Below are 27436 nucleotides of genomic sequence, written 5' to 3' on the forward strand. Positions count from 1 at the left end.
CGACAGTAAAAGACGGGGCACTAACACACCCACCCACACAGCAATTTCTACCGACACACGGAAGGAAAGAGGTTGGAGGTGTTGTCAAGAGAAAAGACAGACAGCGAAAGCTTAAAGCTCTGAATCAGCTACCTAACGTCACCTTCTGAGGGAGATAAACCGAGACGTGCTAAGCGAATCCGAAACGAGCCATCCAGAGGGAACGAAACACATGAGCGGGAGCGAACCACCAAACATACACAAACTACTTCCTCCCTTCTCCTTTGTTGTTTACTTGCAACAATAAACTATCAATCAATCAATTATTCACCACACAACCATAACAAAAAAATATAACTACCCGCCCCCCCCCCCCCCCCCCGTGAAACTACTAAAAACTGAGAATGGATACAAAACGATAAAAAAAAATGGGATAAAAAAAAAAAAAAGAGGAATTGAACTCTTAAAATGTATACAAACAAGCTGTACTGCCTGGGGGTTGGGATGGCATACTCCTCCCTTCTCCTTTGTTGTTTACTTGCAACAATATACTATCAATGAATCAATCAAGCTGACTACCCACATGCTGTCCTAAAGACCACCTGAACTCCAGATTCTCTAAATGAGGATAAAAAATGATGAGCTGGGGAGTACAATGTGCCGACTAGAAAACATAAGAAACAATTAAAAGTAACCAATCACAATCAGGAATGTTGGGGCAAGAAGGTAAACAAAAGGATCACTGGCAGGACACGACACATCACAAATGTTATCTCTCCCATCTCATTGCAGAGGTGTTTTGGTTCAGGCCGGACTGGAGTGTGGGAGGGGGAGAGCCGGTATGATTCAGATACTTTTTAGAAAAATATTTTTAGAAAAAGAAGTTTAAGTAGTAGTGTAATTTTGTTGATCTCAAAATGTTCCTCCATCCTTTGGCTCTTTCGGCTGCTAATATGACACTCGTAGCTATTTCCAGTTTTCAGATGTAGGTGGTGAAAGACAAGCTTCTAAATCGTCCGAATCATCCCCACCCGTGGTAATGGTTCGGCCAGGGAGGTGGGATGGTACGGACACTCATAATGCTCGCCATAATATTAATATAACTTAAGTTTGATTGGCTAATAAACAAGATTATATCTTCTACAAAACATTTATATAAGGACAAAGTATCCTCTCAATATTTAAAGGGGAAAAAAAATGTAACGGTCCGAATGTGAGTGAACGAGAATGTGAGTAAGTCAGTGAGTAACAGAGTGAGTAAGTGTAAGCGAGTGCATGAATGAACGAGAGAATGTGAGTAAGTCGGTGAGTGACAGAGTGAGTAAGTGTGAGTGAGTGGGAGCGTGAGTGAATGAGTGAATGAGTGAAAGAGTGAATGGGTGGCTGAGGAATGTAAGTGCGTAAAAGGTTATGAGAGGATAACACGGCGAGCGAATGAGTAAATATCGTGAACGAGAGTTACTGAAATCCCTCATCTCAAAGCCTCGAACCCCTCCAAGAAACCAATAACTAGTTAGTTAGTTAGGTAGGGTTTGATTGTAATGCCGAGAGGGAGTCACGTGAAGAAGGGGGAGGAGCTTAGCGAGGAGCAGAGGCGAGAAGGCGAGGGCAAGGAGACCCACGGGTCAGTGAGGAGAGAAGCACCACTGCAGCAAGCCAGAAGCTTGAGAGAAGTGAGGAGACTAGCACCACTGCAGCAAGCTAGAAGCTTGGGAGACGCGAGGAGACGAACACACCACCCACGGCTTGCTGTGTGAGGCGGGCTAGTCAGGAGACGAGCACACCACCCACGGCCTGTGTGAGGCGGGCTAGCCAGGAGATGAGCAGCAGCCCTAGCCAGGAAAGGCAGCAAGTTCGAGTTGAGTGAGAGAGGTGTCTATCTCTCCACTCAGGCCCCCCCCCCCCCCCCCCGAGAAAAACACCCACGGCCTGCGGGGTGAGACGGACTACAGGATGGGAACTTGTATGGCGGGGTAACCTGCAGTGTATGGCGGGGTAACCTGCCCCTCGACTGCCCTGGGGGCCGAAATACCACTGCCCAAGCTGCTCCCTACATCAAAGGGCACCCGCCTCTTCACACCACCCGAGCCGCTCCACATCAAGCGGCGCCCGTCTGTCCATCACCAGGACCGCCCATTCCCATCGTGGCCGTCCCCTGCCGAGCCAGACACTCACGCCAGCTCCTCCTTCTCCACATCCAGCAACTAGAGCTAAGCATTCTGTGTATTCCCCAAATCTCCCTTGTGCCGGTAGCTAGCTAGATTAGAGGCCTACAGCCTGTCAGTCATTCATTTTTTTTTCATTCATTTTTTTTATTTTTATTAGAACTCCGCTAACCTTTGCAAAAGGAAACCAAATACATATTTATATACAACCTTACTGAGTGTTATCATTTGGAGCCTGTTTTGCTGCTCATTTGAGATTACTGAACCATACACACATCCCTCCCCCATAGCACATTATCACCATCCAGTTTCTTAATGCTGTCTCAAAAGTGGTTCCCACGGAAATCCTTCCATAATTAACCACACAAGTAACGCCCTTCCGGTCACAAACTTTGGAACGAGTGTTCACTTGTTATGAGGCCTTAACATCCGGGACCAGCGCTCGACCACTACCACGCTACCACATACCATCATAACCCTAGTGGTCGTTAAAAAGGGGATGTAGCTTTAATTTGTTTTCTCTTTCCACGCTACAAAAATAAAAGAACTAAGAAATATCTGTACTTTTGGTATTATGGCTTCCTTCTCTTCTCACAAGCATAATATCTGAATATAAATCAACCAAATTAAGTGTGGTCACACTCCTTTTCCAGCACAAGAGCCTCGGTGGTGATCGTGTTATACGGCAACACCTTCGCCGAGCATCGCTGCGTCACCGAAATAACTTGCATCTCGCTAATTGGCACGTTTTTGAAGAGCTTAACGATACACCCTGACAATATTACATAAGAGATGCAAAAAACTTAAATTAGGACTTGCAGCGAAAATAACAGCTCTGAGGGCGTGGTTATCCCTTTGTGGGCCAAGGCAACAAAGTTTTGCACATTTGTAGTGACGACTAGCCTGATACCTGAGGAGGAGCAGGAAAGATGAGGAGAGGAGGGAGGGGCCGAGGGTGAGGAGGAGCAGGGAAGATGAGGAGAGGGAGGAGAGAGGGGACAAACAGTATAAGAAGGGGAGAGAAAATGGGAGCGCTAGGAGAAGGGAAGGGGGAGAAGGGAGCTAGGGGCCGAGGGTGAGGAGCAGGAAAGATGGGAGGAGGGAGAAGAGAGGAGCAGCTTGTTAAACAGTAAGAAGGGGAGAGAAGATGAAAGCTAGAAGGGAGGGGGAAGAAGAGAAGGGAGACCATGAAAGTGAATTATATAATCAGCCTCTTACCATTTCCAGCATATTATTTTACTTATCAAATAAATCTCCCAAATAAATCCGTATTTCCATAACTCTCCCTACAAAGATTGATTGATAGATAATTTATTGTGGCAGATAAACAAGGGAGAAGGGAGGCACATGCCATCCCAACCCCCAGGCAGGACAGTGATTATACAACTATTAATACAAAAAGGGAATATAAGAGTATGAATTGCATGGTGAATAATTATATATATGGTGTGTGCCTTTATTTCAAATGTCAACACTTGAAAGCATATTTATTGGAAAGCAGAACACAATTATAAGAGAGCCATATAAAACTCAGTAGTAAACATACCGACAAAATACATACTGGGATAAGTTAATGTTGAGCAAAAGAAAACAAATAAACAATGATAACAATAATAAAAGACATCAACATCACTGCAGTTAATTACTTCTATACTGCATGAAGTGTAGGTATAGGGATTCTAAAAAGGAGGTTGGGGCCTTATGAAGGGATATAGAGAGAACTGATAGAGAAGATATATTTATAAAGGGCAGGGGAGAGAGAATCAATGGAAAAGATATATATTTGTAAAGGGCAGGGGAGAGAGAATCAATGGAAAAGATATATATTTGTAAAGGGCAGGTGAGAGAGAATCAATGGAAAAGATATATATTTGTAAAGGGCAGGGGAGAGAGAATTAATAGAAAAGATATATTTGTATGGGGCAGGGGAGAGAGAATTAATAGAAAAGATATATTTGTATGGGACAGGGGAGAGAGAATTAATAGAAAAGATATATTTGTATGGAGCAGGGGAGAGAGAATTAATAGAAAAGATATATTTGTGTGGAATAGGGGACATAGAATAGATAAAGGTGTACTTGAATGGCACAGATAAGGATAACTGATTAAAAAAGTGTATGGGGCAGGGGAGAGAGAACTGATAGAAAAGATATATTTGTATGGAATAGGGGAGAGAAAAATGATAAAGAATATGTGTATGGGACAGAAAATAGAGAGAAATGTTAAAGAAGAAATATGTTTGGGACAGGGAATAGAGAGAATTGATAAGAAGTTGTTTGTGTATGAGAAGAGATAGAGAAATGATAAAGATAAATTTGTATGGGACTGGGGATAGAGAAGTGATGAACATATATCTGTATGGAACTGAGAACCATAAAAGGGACCCAGACAAGAGATGCTTCATGGATACAAAAATATACAGTTTTCCACACTGATGCATTAATTGAACTGAGGAACAATCAGGACAAAGAGATTGGACAGTCCAAACACTTCAATGAGTTTAAAGGTAAGTCTGACCAACTGAGACTCTGAGACAGGACTCCTTATGATCCTGTATATTGTAACCAGGTACACACACACACACACACACACACACACACACACACACACACACACACACACACACACACACACACACAGATTTGGGAGTAATGATGCAAGACACACTATCCCAAGAAAAGCACATAAACAAGCTGTTTGGAGAAACCTACAGGATGATGCAAAATATAAGGGTATCATTCCATTTTATGGACAAAGAAATGATGAAGAAAATAATAACATCACTGATAGGACCAAAACTTGAATATGCAGTTGTGATCGCCTCACAAAAAGAAGGATATCAGAAAGTTGGAAAGGATACAGAGAATTACAACTAAAATGGTCCCAGAACTCTCAAATAAAATGTATGAAGACAGATTGAAGGAGATGGAATTGATGACACTGGAACAAAAAAGGGAGAGAGGAGATCTGATCAAGCTGTGTAAGTTGGTAAATAACTTTGATGAGGTGGATAGAAATGATCTCTTCTTAACTGCGAGAACACAGGGGCTGAGAGGACATGGAAAGAAAGTTAATAAAGGAACCTGTTTGAGTGACTTGAAAAAGTATAGTTTTCCACATAGAGTTGTTAACACATGGAACAGCTTGGAAGAAGAGGTGCTGGAGGCGAGCAGTGTCCAAAATATGAAGGAAAGGCTGGATGAATATAGATATGGAGACGGGACTATTAGAGCTTAGCTCAGGACCCGGTAAACTACAAATAGGTAAATACACACCAAAATTTCTTATACTTCTGACAGGTACAGTTTTACATTCTCATAAGGAAAAGCAAGTATTCACTGGGTCTATGTGGCATGGAAGCAATTTAACTACTCTCCTTTCTGAAGGGTTCAATATTGCTTACAAGGGAAAGGGATAAGTAGCCTACTTAGTGGGTCTATATATGTGGTATGTAAACAGCTTAACTGCTCTCCCTATCCAGTTTGCTGAAAGATTCCTTCCCAGTACCACCATTTGGCTCTTTGTTCTACTCCTGCATTTAAGAATATAAGAATGGTTTACTTGCTTATCCTTCTGACAGGTACAGTTTTAACTTCTAACAAGGGAAAGCAATAACTGTACAGCATGTGAGTAGTTTAACTGCTCTCCCATATATCCATTTTGCTCAAAGATTCCTTCTCAGTAACACCATTTGGCCCTTGGTCCTGCTCCTGCATTTAAGGCAATGAGAATTACAGAGTTATAGTTGGACATTCTTATATGGGAAAGCAAGTATTCAGTGGGTATATCTGACATGTAAACTGTTTAATTGCTCTCCTCTCTGTCTGTTTTGCTGAGACTCTCCTTCTCTGTAGCACCACTTGACTACGATATTCTTGCAAGGCAAAGCAAGTATTTGGTGAGCCAGTATGGCATGTAAACAGTTTACTTGCTCTCCCCTTTGTCTGTTTTGCTGACATACTCCTCCTCAGTAATACCACTTGGTCCAGATATAGAAGTTGTGGGTGAGACTGCACTCCAAGTGGACATTTCATTGTTGCTGTTAGGCTGGACTGAGCTGGCCACTCTTGGACAGCAAGTTTTGGAGGCTTTCTTCAGTAGTTCTTTGACCATGTCCCGTCTCTTCTTGTTGCTGATGAAGATGAGGAAGATGACGAAGCCTTGTGAGGAGTTGATGAAGTCCGTGACGATCCTATAGAAGTGGAAACACAAATTAGGGTTTTATCAACAGTGCAACAGCCTGGAAAAAGATTCATTCCTCAATATACAATATAAATTAGTTTTGAAGGTCATCTTTTAAATGAGTATATAATGGCAGCTCTTCAAAACTTTCCTCACCAGATTTCTTGGGGGTGAATCTTCCATGAGAGAATTTCAGCCGTCCAGCAAAGCACCATCGAGGCAAAGACAAAAAAACGCTGCCAGAACCTGAAAAAAATATCATGAAAGATTTGTTGAACTTTAAGCATTAGTCAATATAAGCCATTTGTCATAACTTTACTTTTTCATCCCATGCACTGTAAAACTCTGGAACTGCCTTCAAATCTTGGTCTGTATTTCCTCCTTCCTATGACTTGAACCTTTTGAAGAGGGGAGGGAGTGTCAAGACATCTCAGCCTCTAACCAAATTTGATCATTCTTTTGCCAGCTTCTGTGATCTTTCCAAAGGAGTACAAGGTTTTACTCTTGGCTTGTGGAAAATAAACCAATAACACCTAGAAAGACTTACGCTTCCAGGTGTTTTCTGTTGAATGCAGTCACAGTAACTTGCCTTGCAAAGCAAGTGAATGCACTGCCAGCTTGGTACAGAGTGAACATGGTGTGCCCGATGAAGAGCAAGTCCAGAATGAAGAGTGTGGCCACATAGGCATAGCAGTAGATCAAGTGCTCCCAATCGCCTGAAAAAATTCATAAAAAATAAAGAAATATATAAACAAGTAAACATATATAAAAGAGAAGATTTCAAGCCTTGTCAGGCCAACTCCTCTCTCAGTCATACAGACATCCACATACAAATGGTAGTAAGAGCTAGGAAAGAGCAGATGTTAAGAGTTTAGCACTCCTTACATACCCATATAGGCTTTGGCACCCATAATACTACACACTTTCTGGGAAGGTCAAATAAATTCCTCAGTCATAGCTGTGAAGCACATTACATGACATTTACAGAAGTATTTGCAGTAAACTTTAGAGCTACAAAATGCTCATTTCATCAAACTGGGAAATATGTTTAAAATGTAGATCTGGTCCACCTTAAAGCTTTCAGTATTAGAAGGCTAACATAAAGTAAAGGTAAAGTTGGGGATACATGTTATGGTGCTCATCTGTCTCATTGGCCCTTGAGCCTGTGGTGAGTAAGAACCCATTACCCTGAGACACAGGGGAGGTGTGACAACTGAGGGGGGATTCTGGGGCTGCCCTGTGTAGGCCACTCGGCCTCTTGCAGTTTCCCTATGTTCTTATGTTTTTAATTTACCTTCCCTAGGTTTCCCCAGGTACCCATTTATCGGCCAGCTTGAAAGGGAGGATGAACAGCTGGGTGAAACACAGAGTAACAACTGTCCAATTTCAGAGCTCTGGATCTTTAAAGACATCTCGGCAAACCTCTCACCTGGAAGCCAACACGTCAGTGTCCCAAACCCAGGCCGTGTGATATCCTTTGCGAGCTCATCCGGTAAGAAGTGCATGATGGCTGTGACAATGGTAATGACCAAGGGAGAGCCCCAACCATACAGGCAGTACAGCTTGAACTTCTTGGCATCGCTGCTTAGAATGCCAATCAAAGGAATGCCCCTCGCTGTAGCCCTGAAAATGTCATGACAGAGCTATATATATATATATATATATATATATATATATATATATATATATATATATATATATATATATATATATATATATATATATATATATATATATATATATATATATATATATATATGCATGACAGCATATTAGGTATCTTAAATTAAGGTAGCAAAGGGTAAAAAACAAATACTATGGCAAATATAATAAAAAACACAAGTTTGGCATCATAATAATAGTCAGTCAATCTTTAACTTATGATAGTTGTACATAACATATATATTCACCTAAAGCAAAACAAAAATACTAGTATCCTAAACAAACCTAAATGACAAACATGTAAGCCTCTGCAGTAGGTTCCTGATTCTGCACCAAATAGGGTCTTACCAAAATTATCTCCATATTATATCTTAGAACAGTAGTAGGTAGTAGTAGTAGTAGTAGTACATAGTAGTAGCAGTAAAAAGTAAAAGTGGTAGCAGCAGTAGTAGTAATAGTAGAGGTGGTACCAGAAAAGATGACCCCTTGACCTGGTTTTAATAATCGTTGAAAAATAAAGTAGACTTTTCCATGTGTGTGCAGTGTTGGGTGTAGCGGCACTACTAGTAGTGCCGCTAAGTAGCGAAACTACTTTTTAGTAGCTGTAGCGGTAGTGCCACTCTTTTTTAGAAAGAGCGGCAAAAACAGTAGCGGCGCTACATTTTTAGGTAGGGCTAGTCACTACTCGCTACTCGGGGTGGACCAACTACGTACGTGATGAAAACGTGAATGAAACGTGTACAGTTCAGTGGGCTGAGCCGCGGCCCGTCACTCTTGTCAGTCAGCCACTACAATTTGACTGAAGTAGTGGTAGCGATAGTGCCACTACTTCTAGCAGGTAGTGCGCACAACACTGTGTGTGTGCAGATGATGATGACACAATGAGTAGCAGGCTAATTGTCATGCCCCGGGATTTTCTTTTTCTATTTCCTCTATTTCCCAACATGTTCTCTGCGTGTATTGAAACACACGAGAAATTAATCAAGACAAGGTGAGGGTATTCGCCGGCTGCCTGGGATCGAACCCACGACCAACGTGACGAGAGAGCCACTCCTTACCGAGTCGGCCAAAGAGGTACCCCACTGACTAAGTGGGTTATGGGAGGCTCGTTCATCAGGCATAGTCACCGCACTACACGACTTTCCCCTCTATGTAAATTAATTTCTGTGTGTTGAGACTGACCCATTTTGGTGCACTATTTCACAATGTCCCCGTAGAGACATACCTCCAACACTTCCCATTTTCCATTACCCTCAGAGCATGGGCCATCCTACCTGTTACCCCTTTGGGGAAACTCAACAGAACTGCAGGAGAGGATGCCCACCGCTATGCCACCACTGTCATGCCCCGGGAGCTTATTTTCTCTTTTTATATTTTCCTATACGTCCTCTGCATGTATCAAAACACACAAGAAATTAATCAAGACAATGTGAGGCCCCAGCTGCCTGGGATTGAACCCGCGACCAGCGCGACGGGAGAGCCACTCCTTACTGAGTCGGCCAAAGAGGTACCGCACTGGTTAAGTGGGTTATAGGAGGCTCATTCATCAGGCATAGTCGCCACACTACATAATGCCCTATATCATATACCCACCTGATGACTCTCCAGATGTCAAAGCACATTATATTCAGCCAGAAGAACATGGCCAGGAAAAAGAACTGGAACACAAAGCCTGAAAAGAGAGAATTAAGGATCAAACACTAATATAATTCAAACACTATTTCAGTTTTCCGTTAGCGTTAAAGTATCATACATGGACATTTTCAATAAATTCAAAACTTCAATTATACTGTTATCCAATGATTTATTTTTCCCTGATATAATTAGTGGTTAGAAGGCCTCTACGCGTAATATGCAAGTGAAACAAAAGTGATGGACAGTGATCTTGGTCCGATGTTTGGGTTTAAAGAAAAAAAATGGCGTCGGGGTGAATTCGTATGGGGTGAAGTCGTGTTGTGAATTTTTTGGAAAATACATAAAAATTATTAAACATTATTTAATGCCTCCAAGAACATGTGTATGTGCGTATTGAGGCTCAAATTAAGTGCCGAAGTGATATTAAGATATAAAACCATACCCAAATGTGTCTAATTTGCCCTTGAATAGTATAGTAAAAATCATTTTTTTATTTAATATTCTATATTAACATTAGCTCAATTCACTTAAGAGGTAGGTAGCATAACATAAATTCAGAAATAATTAACATTAACAGCCCTATAAGTTGAAAGATCGAAAAAAAATACATCATTTTTATATTTAAACCTTAAATATTGCTAAATATTTTGAAATTCATTCCATTTAGCCTAAATAATAGTTAAAAATGTTTATGCGTGTGTGACCTTTTAATTTGATTAAGTTAATGTTAATAATAGTTCAAAAATTTCGAAGAAAAAATATGAAAATTTTTAATGTGATGTCACGGAATTGTATTTTTGTACCTATATTTGTTACAGTAAAGCCATAATTTTCTACAGTGTTTTAATTAACCTTCTAGTAGCTTTACAGGTTTAAAACAAGCTGATAACTGGAAAAAAAGGCAGAAAAATGGGGAAAATGATCCCCATACGCAGGTTCACACCATACCTTGTACGGGTTCACCATACTATGTGGGGAACCCATATGAAAAAAAAGAATGTACAAAATGTTTAATAGCTCAAACTACACAAAACTTTGGGCTTGGACAATTACACAGGAGTTAAACAAATGATTCAGGTTTCTTTTGGTGTCTCTTTTTTTTTTCAATATTTTTCATTTTGCTGTACGTCTTAACCCCATATCACCCTACTACCCTAGTAGTAGTAGTAGTAGTAGTAGTAGTAGTAGTAGTAGTAGTAGAATAGCAGTAGTAGCATAGTAGTAGTAGTAGTAGTAGTAGAATAGCAGTAGTAGCATAGTAGTAGTAGTAGTACATGTATGTAGTAGTAGTAGTAGTAGTAGTAGTAGTAGTAGTAGTAGTAGTAGTAGTAGTAGTAGTAGTAGTAGTAGTAGTAGTAGTAGTAGAAGCCTAGCCCTCTAGAAAAGTAGCACCCATGTAAATGTCAACTCATTAAACTTATTACCTTAATAAAAGGAAAATAAAGTTTAAAAAAATAAACGTTTGCAGAAGTACAAACAATATCAAGTACCAACACACAACAAGAGCAACAACCTTCCATTGAAACTTTACTACAATTAACTTTTATACACCATAACATACAACACAACCTACCATTGAAACTTTATAATTAACTTTTATACATCGGAACACACGACACAACCTACCATTGAAGACGCAGTAAGCGCTGGACATGTTCCGAGAAAAGGTGGACAGCAAAAAGAGCACAGTCACTACCACCAGCATCGACACCATGTGGGAGAGGAGGATCAGTCCCTGGGTGTCCCGAAGGCTTGGAATGAGGAGGTGAATGGTGATAGTAATGATGAGGAACACGGCTGAGATGACATAGCCGACCTTCATCATCTGGTGCTTGATGTGAATGGCATGTGACTGTTTTGTGCTGCACCCATTTGCTATCACATCCACATCTGGAGGAAAAATACTGTGTAATGTCTATGTAGTGCTATGTATAGTTCTATGTATGTGATAATAATGCTGTAAAAACTCAAATCAAAATTGGTAGAGTAGGTTGGGGAGGGATCGTAGTTTTTTTTTTCTCAAATAATCGTGAAAAAAATTGAGTGAATTACGTAAAGTTGAAGTGATTACTATAAAAAGTAACCATTTGGCTATATTGTATGTGAGGCACAGTTTTGGCATCACAATATTAGTGGGTGAAAATGAGGTAAGAAAAAAAACTAAATATGTAATACGGATCGTCCACAGATGTGGACGATCCGTACAGGCATATAGGTCCCCCGGAAAATAAATAAGCAATTAAATAAATTACCAATTTGCCACCACATTTCATTATATTGGCCCCAATGATGATTTTAAAGTGATGGGCAACATAAATAGTAGATACGTACAAAACACTATGTTGAAATACAAAGTGAGAGGTTATTGTGTTCCTTACATCTAGAAATTGGAACTTGGGTGTTTTGCTCCTCCAACCATCCTTATGTAGGTTGATATTCAATAAATGGAAGATTTTTTAAAGTCACTGAAGATCAATGAAATTAAATTTAATAATATTTTATGCTATTGGAAGGCTTAAGTTGCTACAACACAAAGTTAGCATAAGGTCAGAGGATTTATATATAATATACATCCTTCTATTTCGGTGTATCCTTCACCGTTTTTGATTTGGAACTGAACACAAAAAGCCCATAATGAAAAAAACACTATATGAAGATTAGCAGCAGAATCTTTAAATTGCCTATGAGATAGGTTGCACTATCATAGATTACATTGCTGTATCATATTTGCCCAATTCTAAACAAGTACAACACACAAGCAACATATATAAAAATGTTTGTTTACATGTGGACGTTCCGTACGTTTAAAATCCGAGTTATGCGATAAGTCCACAGCATGCCATTTAAATGTAAACAACCACCACCGCCTTCGCTATGGGAGGGCTTCACTTCATCTTTGTCATATCATCACATATAGACATATCTTGGTATCCAATACCTTACCATCGCACTCCTGGGATATTCTTGAGCACCAGAAGCCATAAATTTGTGGCAAAATATTACATCAAACAAGCACAAAATGAAAAAAAACGAACCTTGTAAGAACAGCGTGGGGAGTATGGCGAAAAGGCCGGGTGTCAGTTGTGCGCCTCCGTTTTCTTTCCCATCCGAGTCACTAACTTCCCTAATTTCATAAATAAGCTCACGGGAGCGTTTGTACGTTACGTCCACATCTACGATCCCTCCCCAACCTACCCTGACCTGCCTTCCACTCAGAAAAAAAAAAGTCAGCTAAGTCTTTAGAGGGCATGCTATTTCCTTTTTATGGTCTTCATGTATAAAAGTCAGCCCACTACTATAGGCTTTGTATTTATAAAAAAAAAAAATTGCCCCACAATTAAACTTTTAAAGTAGTTAGTTACTCCAACCATTAGTGCAAGCAATAAAAGAATGAACACTAAAAAAGTGTTAAAAAATTAAACTTAAATTAGTTGCTAAATACAACTATTAAGAATGAACACTTAAAAAATTGCCTCTGGAATTGATTTTTTGATTATGTATAAGTTAAAATATAAGCTGTTATAGTGTGTTTGAACATAAGAAAAAGTAACAGTTTGTACTCACTCCCTTCTTCATCATATGTATTTTCGATGCAATACGCATCAAAGTCATAAAAAATATTATTTTCACTATCTAGCAGTTTCCCATTCACCAGTAGGAAAGTTTCTGTAATGGGGGTGATAAATTCCCCTTTTGCTTCACAATCCGGAACACTATCTCCCACGACCGCAAAGTTGCTTGGTTCCGGGAGTGGTTCACCATAAATCGAGTAAAACTGGAGAGGGGGACTTTCATTTCTTCTCCTGCACTCAATACTCTTTTCAATAACTTCCCCTTCACCGCAACACTTGGGTATGCACACTCCACCACCACAGATCTGTTGGGCAGGAAAGTCGCATTAGGATCACTTATTGCATGCAAAGAGGGAGGCACTTTGTGACAAAAATAATGTAGGAAAGAAAATCACTGGATAGGAAGTTATCATTAAGATCACTTACAGTATGGAAAAGGTCAGGCATTATCTGTCTATCTATAATGGGAGGATACGTTATAACTTACTACACAGTGACATTGTGGCAAGGTAAGAAAGAAAATTGCTGGATGGGTATGGAGAGATAAGTTTTAAGGGAATGGATCATAGGGAATAGACAAAGATTGACTACGTATATCATTATAATGATTAAGGACAAGGTATTAGGTAGCTTAGGCAGGTTATATAATGCACTTATTTGATAATAGATGGACAGCAGAAGTAGGCGGTGGCTGAAGTGGTAGCGTGCTGGGCCCACATTCACCGCGTGATGAACGACAAGAGTTCGAATCCCCACGCTACCACCTCGGATTATTCAGTCACCGCCGAGTGGCTTAAAACTACCCACATGCTGTCCTGAAGGCCGGACTCTAGAGGAAACCGTCCAAGAATCAAGAACGAGTTCCGGTAGGCAGCTTGGGCTAAGAGAAGATGGCGCCACTATAAACACTTGCCTGCGCCATGACGGGCTGGGGCCGAAAACCATCCAGACCCCTCAAGCAAGCCTACCGGCGCAATAGGCGGAGACGTAAAAAAATAAAAAAATAAAGTGTCAACTCAGGTATTGTAGCAGACAGGGCAGACAGAAATTGGACTGTAAAAACATATGTTGAGTATGTATTACAATGGTGAATAAGGACAATTGATATTGGCTTAATTGGCTTGCATAGAATAGATAAAAGATGGACAGCCAGAGTTAAAGAGTTGAAATAAAAAGAAAATGCAGGGGTTGAAGAAGTCAAGCCAGAAAGAGAAAAATAAAGAGAAAAATAAAGAATTGAGAAAATAGAGACAAAAAAAGACAACATGCAGATGGAACTTACACATTTGCTGAGTAAGATATGAAGTACATTAACATTAGACACAGATGGAGAGAACAATGCAAAAAAACTTTGTGTTTTAGTAATAGCAATGGTTGATGATGATAATATATAAATAACTAAAAACAAACATGTGATAAAAAATACGAATGTATAATTACACACACACACACACACACACAATGAAACTTTATATTCGGATGACTTTAAAAAGAAGTATTTTTTTTAAATGAAGAGAGAGAGAGAGAGAGAGAGAGAGAGAGAGAGAGAGAGAGAGAGAGAGAGAGAGAGATGTTGTTGTTGATTTCTCCTCCTAGGGGAGGGCACGGGCTGGTGGGCCCGTCAGAGGATGTCTTCAGTTTTCAGCTTATCGAGGAGAGAGAGAGAGAGAGAGAGAGAGAGAGAGAGAGAGAGAGAGAGAGAGAGAGAGAGAGAGAGAGAGAGAGAGACTACACACACACACACACACACTGAAACTTTATCTTCGGATGACTTTATAAAGAAGTATTTTTTAAATGAGGAAAGAGAGAGAGAGAGAGAGAGAGAGAGAGAGAGAGAGAGAGACTACACACACACACACACACACACACACACACACACAGATAAATAAATAGAAAGATAAAGATAGATATAGAGTACACACACACACACACACACACACACACACAGAGAGAGAGAGAGAGAGAGAGAGAGAGAGAGAGAGAGAGAGAGAGAGAGAGAGAGACTTAACACACACACACACTTTACTCACTTTATCAGGGTCGGGTTTACAGGTGGCTATTCTGTACTGTCCTTCACCGTCTCCCTCAAGGCAGTAATCCCGCGTGTATTTATCAAATAATACGCTGGGCGCGTGTAGTAACTCCAGCTCATCTTGATCCCGAAGAATAAATACATTATAGTATGCTGTCGAATTGTTATGGTACACGAGGGTGGATGAGGGTGGACAGGTCACAGCTCGAGTCTTCCAGGTCACCGTGTCATTCTCCTCCTTCCCAAAGATAGGGGGTTGGAAATGTCCTGTGGCAGCCCCGGCAGGACACCCCCCACCTCCATCCTCTCTCTCTGGGCAGCACCAGCCTGTTGCAATGCGGGGTTTCACTGAAGACGCGCACACCATCACCACTACTAAAAGTTTTATTACAACCATCATGATAATTTAGTTTGTTCTTCTTGTGCCGATGTGAGCTAGTGTGTGCTGCAACAAGTTTCCTCAATGTCACTTAGCTCGCATTTTATAATTACATCGCGTGTTATATCACATCATCTGGAGATCTCCACTTATAATTTCCCTAGTGGCAGTTCATGCACAGATGTTTAATTAATTGCCTCACATCATCTTCACATGTCTTAGTTTTTTATTTATGTGCTTGTATCATTCATGTTCTTTCTCTTCCTCTTGTAGTTCTTCTTTTTTAAACGATTATCAAGTTGTTATATACTGTCAACCGCCAAACACTTTTTTCCTTCTGTCAGTTCATTCGATCTTGTGCCGATGTGAGTGCATGTGTACTTTGAATAATTTCAATCCTTAATTAGTGGCAGCTCACACACATGCTGGTGTCGAAATGCTATATATTATCACATCATCTCTCTATTCAGAGTTACTGGGTAGGGCTATTATAGGGTTTTTAACGATCACCAAAAAATAGTTTTGATAAGCTAGGTGCACTGCCGCCACAAAATTTTTCCTCGTAAAATCAAAGTCCTTGGCACCCTTAAATGTTTTCTTGCGTGATACACGTTCGATTAAAAGAAAGATGGGAGGGACAATACATCCACCCTCATCGCCACTATCACACTGACAAAAAAATGCCCACGGACGTACGAGGCGGCTATCTTCACCCTCTCTCTCCCTCTCTCTCGTCAGCAGTTGCCTAATACTGCTGGAACTATACGGACAAGCTATAGCCTCTGTAACATTGTTTAAGCTCAGTAACATAGATTGTAAGTGGGAATCCCGATGCAACGTAGATGGAGAAGAGGGAGGCGGGGCTCCATGGAAGAGAGGGAGGAGGAGGAGAGGAAATATCATGTGGGGGCATCGAGGTGGACAGGAGAGGAGGAGGAGGAGGTATAGAGTGGGAGCCTGGGAGGGAGGAATGGAGGAGGATAGGGGAGGTGGAGGAGGATAATGCATATCGGGTGGAGAATTACTATTGTGTCTAAAATATACTGTGGTCTTTATGTGTTGCGCTACGGAGTGGTGGTGGTGGTGTGTATGTGTGTGTGTGTGTGTGTTAAACGGGAGGAAGACAAAAGGGCAACATATCCGGAGTTCGACCACACTGTTCGTCTCCAAGCTGATGGTGTTCTACAGGCATAACACCAGACACCCACAGTTTTGCCCCCCCCATTTTCATTAGGTGACAATCCCTTTGTTAGTAAATTCTAGCGCTTTGTTGATCCAACTGAATATGCATATAATTCCTGCACAAGTTCAAAGAAATTGCAAGCACTGTTGACTTGAGTTGCCAACACAAACAAGTTTTCGCTATTTTATTTTATCTATTTATTTATTTTTATATATATTTTTTTTACGATCAACAGTCCAACGAAGCATACGTACTGATCTCCCCGAGGCTACAGGCATTTCCGGGATTTCCATTATGTGGGGGCCCAATTATGGGTCGGGTCTATCAGGTTTTGTGGCCCCTCGATCAGTGCTTGGGGCCCTACGCCATGGTGTACTTGGCGTATAGGATAATCCGGCCCTGACAGCAGATGGGTTAATCCAAGGAGTCTGGAGAAGATAATTATATAGCTACTCTAGAATGCGTGGGTTAATCCCGGGGCAGCCCATCACCATGCAAGATAGATACAGACTGACAGATAAATAGATAATAATGGATAAATAGACCGATTCAGATGCGTAAACATATTGTGATGAATACAGATATAAGTAGACAAATATATGGCTAGATAAATGAATAAAGATAGATAAAGATCCATCCATACATAATTAGAGATAGTTATATAGTAGCTAGATGAATACTAATAGATGTTCCTTTGGTATAGGGTTTGTGACAGAGCTCCTATAGTCTGTTCGGAGCATGAAGTCGGTTCAAGGTGTGGCAGATTCCAGAATTCCCATGAGTGCAGCGCTGCCAGTTCGACCGCCAATTATCAGCTTAGCACTCTCTCCCGGCCTACCCACCCACAACCCACCTGTTTATCTCTCTCTCTCTCCCTCTCTCTCCCTCTCGACCCGGGGGAGGGACCTAGGGGGACACACCGACCACCACCACCACCACCACCACTGCCAACACCACAACGTGGCAACATGGGAAAAAATCGCTGCCACATGTCATAGAATTTATACAAACCCTTGTTATAATCCTAAACATCGACACTCATTGTACTATGTAGCTTCCTTTACCATATACAGAATATATAAAATATCGCTTTCAAATAGCACATGGATGGGAAATAAGAGAGAGACGCATGTACGAAGGTTGATTTGGCAGCATGGCTAGAGGTAAACGACGATACCAGCTCCACCCTGAACCGCCTTCTTGCTCTGAACAGACTATAGTGTCAGTTCATCACAGCTTCCCACGGCCAAAAGCATGACGTGTTGTTAGACATCCTGTTGTGCGACACCGACCGGGTGTCGCCACACGTACAGTCATACATACACATGTACATTATACTATACACATTACAAGCGTGTGGCAAGATAGATGGATAAATATAAATATTGATCCATTAATAGGAAGACAGGCACATAAATAGATATATAGATTAATTGATAGATTAATATAGATAAATACAGACAGATAGATGTGTGACGAAGCTGTATGGTTAACACAAGTCAATTGCAACCAACATGTCAACCAAACTGATATGTTGTATGCACATAAAGAGGCCTTGTAGCAAAGTCTGTTGCTGACAAAGTAATTGTTGTTTACTTTGGATATCACTGCAATTGATGTCTATCCTATCTAAGTTGCTGCTTAGAAGTTAGTGATTAAATATTGTTAATATCTCAATGGCATAACATCAAAGTGATGTATATTTACTACATTAGCAACTGTGCGGGGAAGAAAAACTGGCGGAGACTATACAGAACACCCAACCTCGAGGAAGCTGATTTAGTGAGATTCCTCCTCAGTAACACCATTTGGCCCTTGGCCCTGCTCCTGCATTTAAGGCAATGAGAATTACAGAAAGTTATAGTTTGAAACATTCTTATATGGGAGAGCAAGTATTCAGTGGGTACATCTGACATGTAAACTGTTTAACTGCTCTCCTCTCTGTCTGTTTTGCTGAGACTCTCCTCCTCTGTAGCACCACTTGACTACGATTATTTTGTAAGGCAAAGCAAGTATTTGGTGAGCCAGTATGGCATGTAAACAGTTTAATCGCTCTCCCCTTTGTCTGTTTTGTTGACAGACTCCTCCTCGGTAGTACCACTTGGCTCGGATGTAGAAAGTGGGGGTGAGGTTGCTTTCCAAGTGGCCATTTCATTGTTGCTGCTAGGCTGGACTGAGCTGGCCACTCTTGGACAGCAAGTTTTGGAGGCTTTCTTCAGTAGTTCTTTGACCATGTCCCGTCTCTTCTTGTTGCTGATGAAGATGAGGAAGATGACGAAGCCTTGTGAGGAGTTGATGAAGTCCGTGACGATCCTATAGAAGTGGAAACACAAATTAGGGTTTTATCAACAGTGCAACAGCCTGGAAAAAGATTCATTCCTCAATATACAATATAAATTAGTTTTGAAGGTCATCTTTTAAATGAGTATATAATGGCAGCTCTTCAAAACTTTCCTCACCAGATTTCTAGGGGGTGAATCTTCCATGAGAGAATATCAGCCGTCCAGCAAAGCACCATCGAGGCAAAGACAAAAAAACGCTGCCAGAACCTGAAAAAAACATCATGAAAGATTTGTTGAACTTTAAGCATTAGTCAATATAAGCCATTTGTCATAACTTTACTTTTTCATCCCATGCACTGTAAAACTCTGGAACTGCCTTCAAATCTTGGTCTGTATTTCCTCCTTCCTATGACTTGAACCCCTTGAAGAGGGGAGGGAGTGTCAAGACATCTCAGCCTCTAACCAAATTTGATCATTCTTTTGCCAGCTTCTGTGATCTTTCCAAAGGAGTACAAGGTTTTACTCTTGGCTTGTGGAAAATAAACCAATAACACCTAGAAAGACTTACGCTTCCAAGTGTTTTCTGTTGAATGCAGTCACAGAAACTTCCCTTGCAAAGCAAGTGAATGCACTGCCAGCTTGGTACAGAGTGAACATGGTGTGCCCGATGAAGAGCAAGTCCAGAATGAAGAGTGTGGCCACATAGGCATAGCAGTAGATCAAGTGCTCCCAATCGCCTGAAAAAATTCATAAAAAATAAAGAAATATATAAACAAGTAAACATATATAAAAGAGAAGATTTCAAGCCTTGTCAGGCCAACTCCTCTCTCAGTCATACAGACATCCACATACAAATGGTAGTAAGAGCTAGGAAAGAGCAGATGTTAAGAGTTTAGCACTCCTTATATACCTATATAGGCTTTGGCACCCATAATACTACACACTATTCTGGGAAGGTCAAATAAATTCCTCAGTCATAGCAGTGAAGTACATTACATGACATTTACAGAAGTATTTGCAGTAAACTTTAGGGCTACAAAATGCTCATTTCATCAAATTGGGAAATATGTTTAAAATGTAGATCTGGTCCACTTTAAAGCTTTCAGTATTAGAAGGCTAACATAAAGTAAAGGTAAAGTTGGGGATACATGTTATGGTGCTCATCTGTCTCATTGGCCCTTGAGCCTGTGGTGAGTAAGAACCCATTACCCTGAGACACAGGGGAGGTGTGACAACTGAGGGGGGATTCTGGGGCTGCCCTGTGTAGGCCACTCGGCCTCTTGCAGTTTCCCTATGTTCTTATGTTTTTAATTTACCTTCCCTAGGTTTCCCCAGGTACCCATTTATCGGCCAGCTTGAAAGGGAGGATGAACAGCTGGGTGAAACACAGAGTAACAACTGTCCAATTTCAGAGCTCTGGATCTTTAAAGACATCTCGGCAAACCTCTCACCTGGAAGCCAACACGTCAGTGTCCCAAACCCAGGCCGTGTGATATCCTTTGCGAGCTCATCCGGTAAGAAGTGCATGATGGCTGTGACAATGGTAATGACCAAGGGAGAGCCCCAACCATACAGGCAGTACAGCTTGAACTTCTTGGCATCGCTGCTTAGAATGCCAATCAAAGGAATGCCCTTCGCTGTAGCCCTGAAAATGTCATGACAGAGCTACATAGGCGTGACAGCATATTAGGTATCTTAAATTAAGGTAGCAAAGGGGAAAAAGCAAATACTAAAGTAAATATAATAGAAAACACAATCATAATAACAGTCGAATGGGCTAATCACACTGACGTGATATTCTTGATGTAAATAAAAACTCACACTCCATGGCAGACGATCGTCGATAGAATTATATTTTTAACCAAACAGTTTCGGTGGACACTGCCACCATCTTCAGTGGGATAAGGAAGAGTAGAAGTAGTTACAATGGTTTACAATTCTCCTTATATACAAAACGGAACGGGTAAATATGGGAGGGGCAGGACAGGGAGGGATGGGTAAGTCTGCCAGGCGCCAGGTCCAAGGGAGGGAAGTAAGGTCACCAAGCATTGAAGAACACAAGTATGCTAGCAGAACAGGTAATGACAATAATGCTGTTCTTAAACATATGGAAAATACAAATCATAGGATGTCTTGGAAAAACAGCCATCTGTTATATAAATGTAATGATTATAAACAACGTAAGGTTATTAAGGCAATGTGTATAAAGAAACATAGCAATTTTAATTTATGACGGTAATTTCAAGCTCGATCCGGTAATGCGGTCACTGGTGGAGAAGTTTCTTCCCGCCCCCCTTAATCCCTCCATCTGTCAGTCATAACTTTGAGGCTTACTTGCCTATATTTGACTTGATGGCTTAGGGTTGCCCACCCATCCTTGTTCTGCCCCTCCCGTATTTACCCGTTCCTGTTTGTCAATAAGATTATTTTGCTAATATACCTACTTCTACTCTTCCCGCCCCCTAAATCACCCATCTGTCAGTCGCAGCGTTGGGGCGGGGTGGTGACCTTATTTCCCTCCCCTGGACCAGACGGACTTACCTATCCCTCCCTGTCCTGCCCCTCCCATATTTATCGTTCCGTTTTGTATATAAGGAGAATTGTAAACTATTGTAACTACTTCTACTCTTCCTTCACACCACTAAAGATGGTGGCAGTGTCCACCGAAACTGTTTGGTTAAAAATATACCTAACTATCGTCTGCCAGTGTGGGTTTTTTATTTACATAATAAGTCAGTCAATCTATACCTCATAATAGTTGTACATAACATATATATATTCACCTAAAGCAAACCAAAAATACTAAAATCCTAAACAAACTTAAATGACAAACATGTAGTAGTAGTAGTAGTAGTAGTAGTAGTAGTAGTAGTAGTAGTAGTAGTAGTAGTAGTAAGAGGAGGAGGAGGAGGAGGAAAAGTAGTAATAGTAGTGGTGGTAATGTAAAGGTTGACCCCCTTAAGCTAGTGTTAATAATCATTAAAGAATAGACTTTTCCATGTGTGTGCAGGATGATGATAGCACCATGAGTAGCAGGGTAATGCTCTCCATCATACACCCACCTGATGACTCTCCAGATGTCAAAGCACATTATATTCAGCCAGAAGAACATGGCCAGGAAAAAGAACTGGAACACAAAGCCTGAAAAGAGAGAATTAAGGATCAAACACCAACACAATTTAAACTGTAGTGCCATGACCTGCATGATGGGCGAGCCTCCCATAACCCACTCTGAGAGGTGGGTACCTCTTTGCCCGACTTAAGGAATGGCTTTCCCATCTCACTGGTCGAAGGTTTGATCCCCGGCGCTTATAGACACTTATAGACAATTTGAACCAGACATTATCCTCCTCAACAGTCATGGACTTACTGACGCAGCACGAATAAAAATCCCGGGCAATAGGGTGCACCAACGCAACACCGGTGCGGAACCCGCGGACTGAGTGGCCATTGCCGTCAGGTGTCGTCTCCGTTGCAGGGTCGACGACGATTTTATATCCGAGACACTTGCAGTGGTAGTCGACACCTCCGATGGGCCGCTGATGATTGCCACTTCGTACCTGCCGCCCAGACGACCCTACATCCCCCACACAGACTTTCTCAGACTATTCCCCAGGCGCACTCCGGTGTTGCTTGCGGGAGATCTGAACGCCCGACATGCCTTTATGGGCTCAACCTCGACCAATCAAGTTGGACGGGACCTGACCGACTATATCCGACGACACACAGTACGCATACCTGTCAAGTCTTACGTTTTTTGCGTAAGTCTTACGTAATTTCGGTGATTTTCAAGTCTTGCGGCGTAAGTTGAAAATCACGTTTTTTTCCGCTTCTGATGTTTTTTTTTTCAATATGTTTACTTTAAACAATTTGAAATATATCGTACGTGCCATATTTAAATTCATGTGAGCGTGCTGAGTAACGGTTACTGTTACAGTTAGTGTGTGTGTGTGGGGGGGGGGAGGTACCTCGTGCACCCTGCTTGAGTCCGTCGGAACCACACCTGTCAAATCTTACGTTTTTTATACACAAACTTAAGGTCTCTAACGCAAAATCTTATGGCCAGACACCACAGTATATAGCTTGACAGGTATGAGTACGCCACATTGGACCTCACTTTACCCCGACATAGTCCTCATCAACCCCTCCAATCATTTTCATCATAGATTCACCCCAAGCCCCATCACGTCTAGCGATCACATCCCATCATCACTGACGTCTCGACTTCTCCCCTCCTGACTCCCGCGCCTGACTTACGCCTTCCACAGGGTTGACTGGGACGCATTTCATGCCGACGATGACCTAGAAATGATTCCCCAACCTGATGTCTCCCGAGCTTCACCAGAAGACATTGACGCTGCTCTGGACACGTGGATGACTAAAGTAAAGACGACAGCTGACCGACACATCCCCACCACCTCCTACCGACAGATTCCCTGCGCCAGGCCCTCACGTACGACGTGCTTACTTAGAATACACTACCTGACTGACAACATTGTTCGTACTCACCCTTATGACAACGTTGACCCGGGTAAGCTTGACGGCGCCTCTCACTTGAGCTGCCACATCTCCCTCCAGGAGGTGAGGTAGGCCAACAGGGGGAGCAAAGCATCCTGCCCAGGGCGCAGCGGCGTCAACAAGACCATCCTCTCCCACCTACCGAACAGCGCTCTGGCCCGGCTGAGGGACATTTTCAACGCGGCCCTCTCGGCAGGGTATTTCCCGGACCGCTTTAAAGAAGCGGAGATAAGGATGATAGCCTGGGAAGGTGCCTACCCGCCCAGACAGCTATTGTCCCATCGCCCTTCTGGAAATCCCGGGCAAGCTCTTCGAGAGGATTCTCACGAGTCGTCTCCGCAACCATGTGGGTTGGGGGGTTACTACAGGGAAGGCCAATACGGCTTTCGCAGAGGGAGGGGAACCGTCCCCGGCATTGCGGAGGCGTCAGAGATTCTTGCCATCCATTTAGCAGCTGGATCCCGCTGCAACCTTGTCCTCCGGGACGTCAGCAAGGCGTCTGATAAGGTTTGGCATCTTGGACTTAAGTACAAAATGCTACACCTGGGGCTTGCTGCCCCGTTCGAGTGCCTCTTGTGCGACTACCTGGTGGATAGGAAAGCAAGGATACGGATCGGCGGCCTCGTCGGCCTCGCTTTCCCCCTGGAGACCGGCGTCCTGCAGGGGAGCGTCCTCTCCCCGACACTGTACACCATATATACATGACTGCCCGCACTCCAACACAGGACTTAATGTACAGTATGCTGACGACGTGTCTCAGGTAGTGCCTTAAACTGGACGCTCTCGTGAGATGCTCAATGCGCGTACGGGTAGGGAGATCACCGGATTGGAGCCTACGAGAAGGCGTGGCGGATACGTACAAACGTGGCGAAGTTCACCGTCATTCACTTGGCGACACGGACCCCCGCCGCGCTCATAGTCGATGACGAGTTCATCGATTTTCGCCCGCAGGGAGGCCTTCTCGGTCTTAAGATCTCAAAAAGTGGGTTCACTACCCACGTCACCGAGAGGGTGGCGAAAGCGCGGGTGGCGCTGAATACGTTGTACCGGTTCCGGGATCTCGAACCCGGAATCAAGCTCCATCTCGTCAAGGCCCTGGTGATCCTTGGCCTTGGGTGATCCCTGTTCTCACCTACCCCACCATTCCCATCCACGGGTTGAGTGCCACAGCCCTCAGCCGGCTCCAGAAAGTGCAAAACGCCGCACTAAGGTTCCTTTTCAACACTAGGTGGGATGAGTTCAGAACTTCGCGCTCACTGCACGAGCTGGCCGCTGTTCCTGCCATCAACGACCGGCTGTCTCAGATGGCCACGGCTGTCTGGGATAGTCTGGCGGCCGAGGGCGGGGCCCAGTTCGCAAAACTGATGCGCCTCCACCAGGAGGCCCCTGAGGGAAACCACGGATGGTTCCCGCGGAGCCTCCGAGCTCTGCGCTTGGACCATGACCCCGCCCCTTGCTAACGTTAGCCGCTGGTTGTGTCCGTATCGCACATTTGGTAACTGTAACCCTTTTATACGACTTTGTGAATCACATATTTTTGTAATTTGTTTGTGCCTCTGCACTGTATCATCCTTATATACTTTTATATTATGAAGTTGTTTTCGTTTGTATTTTCATTGTATGTATATTTGTACCTCCTATTTTTATCTTGTATAGACTTTAAATTAACTCGTGAAGGACAAATATCCAGCATTTAGTCCTCCGCAGTTTAAGGGTTAAATTGATACTGCGTGTCCTTTATATTGGTAGCTGCGTTTGAAGTTTGTATCTGAATATCCGATGTATTATCACTATGACCTTTTTATATTATGAAGTTGTACATGTTTTTATTATCATGTAAGTGTAATATGTCTGTATTACCTCTATATATGTATATGTTACTGTACTTGTATCCCCTCGTTTTGTGTATGTTTTTGTACGTGCACCTAATTGCGTATTGTAGATGCATTTTTATTTACTTATATATTTTCCACTCTCATACCTACCTCTCTACTCCACTTAAGCTTATTCCCTCGCCTCGCTATCTAATTTCTTAAATACTATATATCCTCCGTCTGTGTGCTGTTTCAGTCTACCTGTACTAACCTTTTCCCGTCCTCTTACCACCCCTCAACCCCTCCAACAAAAATAGCAAGCCGTCCGCCCGGCGCCCCTCAATTTCTCTTACCTTCGCTCTGTTTACATCCACCCACCTTTTTCTCCACCTACATTCATGTGATTTGTGTAGCTTTAGGTTATATTAAGTCATATGTATGTACCCCTCCTCTCCTCTGTAAAAATCTCCCCCCCTCCTTTTCTCAATAAAATCTGAATCTGAAATCTCCGGCGCCGGCAAATCCTTTCCTTATCTGGATTAATTTATCGTGTGTTTCGTTACACACAGAGGTCATGTGGGAGAATAGTGGAGTGAAATTTGGGCAACACACACGCACCATTGAAGACGCAGTAAGCGCTGGACATGCTCCGAGAAACGGTGGACAGCAAAAAGAGAACAGTCACTACCACCAGCATCGACACCATGTGGGAGAGGAGGATCAGTCCCTGGGTGTCCCGAAGGCTTGGAATGAGGAGGTGGATGGTGATAGTAATGATGAGGAACACGGCTGAGATGACGTAGCCGACCTTCATCATCTGGTGCTTGATGTGAATGGCATGTGACTGTTTTGTGCTGCACCCCTTTGCTATCACACTCACATCTGGAGGAAAAATACTATGTAATGTCTACGTAATGCTAAGTATATAGTTCTATGTATGTGATAACAATATGCTGTAGAAACTCATATCAAAGTTGGTATCATGTAACAGTTGACCTGCCTTCCCCTAAGATAAAACAAAACAAAACACAGTCAGCTAAGTTTTTAGAGGGCATAAGAACATAAGAAAAAGTAAGTTTGTACTCACTCCCTTCTTCATCATATGAATGTTCAATGCAATACGCATCAAAGTCATAAAAAATATTATTTTCACTTTCTAGCAGTTTCCCATTCACCAGTAGATGGAAAGTTTTTGTAATGGAGGTGGCAAATTCCCCTTTTGCTTCACACTCCGGAACACTATCTCCCACGACCGCAAAGTTGCTTGGTTCCGGGAGTGGTTCGCCATAAATCGAGTAAAACTGGAGAGGGGGACTTTCATTTCTTCTCCTGCACTGAATTATCTTTTCAATAACTTCCCCTTCACCGCAACACTTGGGTATGCACACTCCACCACCACAGATCTGTTGGGCAGGAAAGTCGCATTAGGATCACTCATTGCAGGCAAAGGGGGAGGCACTTTGTGACAAAATTAATGTAGGAAAGAAAATCACTGGATAGAAAGTTATCATTAAGATCACTTACAGTATGGAAAGGGTCAGGCATTATCTGTTTATCTATAATGGGAGGATACGTTATAACTTACTACACAGTGACATTGTGGCAAGGTAAGAAAGAAAATTGCTGGATGGGTATGGAGAGATAGGTTTTAAGGGAATGGATCATAGGGCATAGACAAAGATTAACTAAATCAATACCAAAATGAGAGAGAGAGAGAGAGAGAGAGAGAGAGAGAGAGAGAGAGAGAGAGAGAGAGAGAGAGAGAGAGAGAGAGAGAGAGAGAGAGAGAGAGAGAGAGAGAGAGAGAGAGACTTAACACACACACACACACTTTACTCACTTTATCTGGGTCGGGTTTACAGGTGGCTATTCTGTACTGTCCTTCACCGTCTCCCTCAAGGCAGTAATCCTGCGTGTATTTATCAAATAATAAGTTGGGCGCGTGTACTAACTCCAGCTCATCTTGATCCCGAAAAATAAATTTATTATAGTATGCTGTTGAATTGGTATGGTACACGAGGGTGGATGAGGGT

General features: G+C 42.3%; 1 protein-coding gene and 1 long non-coding RNA gene across 8 annotated transcripts; one reads left to right on the forward strand and one right to left on the reverse strand.

Annotated features, from left to right (window-relative positions):
- Nucleotides 1–963: 963 nt before the first annotated feature.
- On the forward strand, nt 964–4211 carry LOC127009173 (uncharacterized). Its single transcript, XR_007761692.1, has 2 exons — nt 964–3984; nt 4029–4211. It is a non-coding gene; the product is annotated as an uncharacterized LOC127009173 (long non-coding RNA).
- Nucleotides 4212–4722: 511 nt separating this feature from the next.
- Nucleotides 4723–27436, reverse strand: LOC127009172 (G-protein coupled receptor Mth2-like). 7 transcript variants are annotated; one of them, XM_050881973.1, is made up of 8 exons: nt 27244–27422; nt 26491–26806; nt 26022–26285; nt 22134–22212; nt 20523–20716; nt 6916–7042; nt 6483–6572; nt 4723–6336 (listed from the first exon to the last, which is right to left on the reverse strand). In XM_050881973.1, the coding sequence occupies exons 3-8, from the start codon at nt 26218–26220 to the stop codon at nt 6069–6071; spliced, it is 957 nt and encodes a 318-aa protein (XP_050737930.1). In that variant the 5' UTR covers nt 26221–26285; nt 26491–26806; nt 27244–27422; the 3' UTR covers nt 4723–6068. The 7 variants fall into 7 exon arrangements, with proteins under 7 accessions (XP_050737930.1, XP_050737927.1, XP_050737926.1 ...); XM_050881970.1 differs by lacking the exons at nt 20523–20716; nt 22134–22212; nt 26022–26285; nt 26491–26806 and adding exons at nt 7756–7949; nt 9582–9660; nt 11250–11513; nt 13188–13500 and having other exon boundaries at nt 6874–7042; nt 27244–27411; XM_050881969.1 differs by lacking the exons at nt 20523–20716; nt 22134–22212; nt 26022–26285; nt 26491–26806; nt 27244–27422 and adding exons at nt 7756–7949; nt 9582–9660; nt 11250–11513; nt 13188–13500; nt 15226–16486.

Source organism: Eriocheir sinensis, chromosome 40, assembly GCF_024679095.1.
Source record: "Eriocheir sinensis breed Jianghai 21 chromosome 40, ASM2467909v1, whole genome shotgun sequence".
Classification (NCBI taxonomy): Eukaryota; Metazoa; Arthropoda; class Malacostraca; order Decapoda; family Varunidae; genus Eriocheir; species Eriocheir sinensis.

Excerpts from the sequence above, each read along its gene's own strand:
- LOC127009172 (XM_050881968.1), bottom strand. The coding sequence starts at position 15,627 with ATGATGGTTGTAATAAAACTTTTAGTAGTGGTGATGGTGTGCGCGTCT. Across the intron at positions 7,043-7,755 it reads ACTGACGTGTTGGCTTCCAG|GCGATTGGGAGCACTTGATC; the intron begins GTGAGAGGTTTG and ends GAATTTTTTCAG. Across the intron at positions 6,337-6,482 it reads ATTCACCCCCAAGAAATCTG|GATCGTCACGGACTTCATCA; the intron begins GTGAGGAAAGTT and ends CCACTTCTATAG.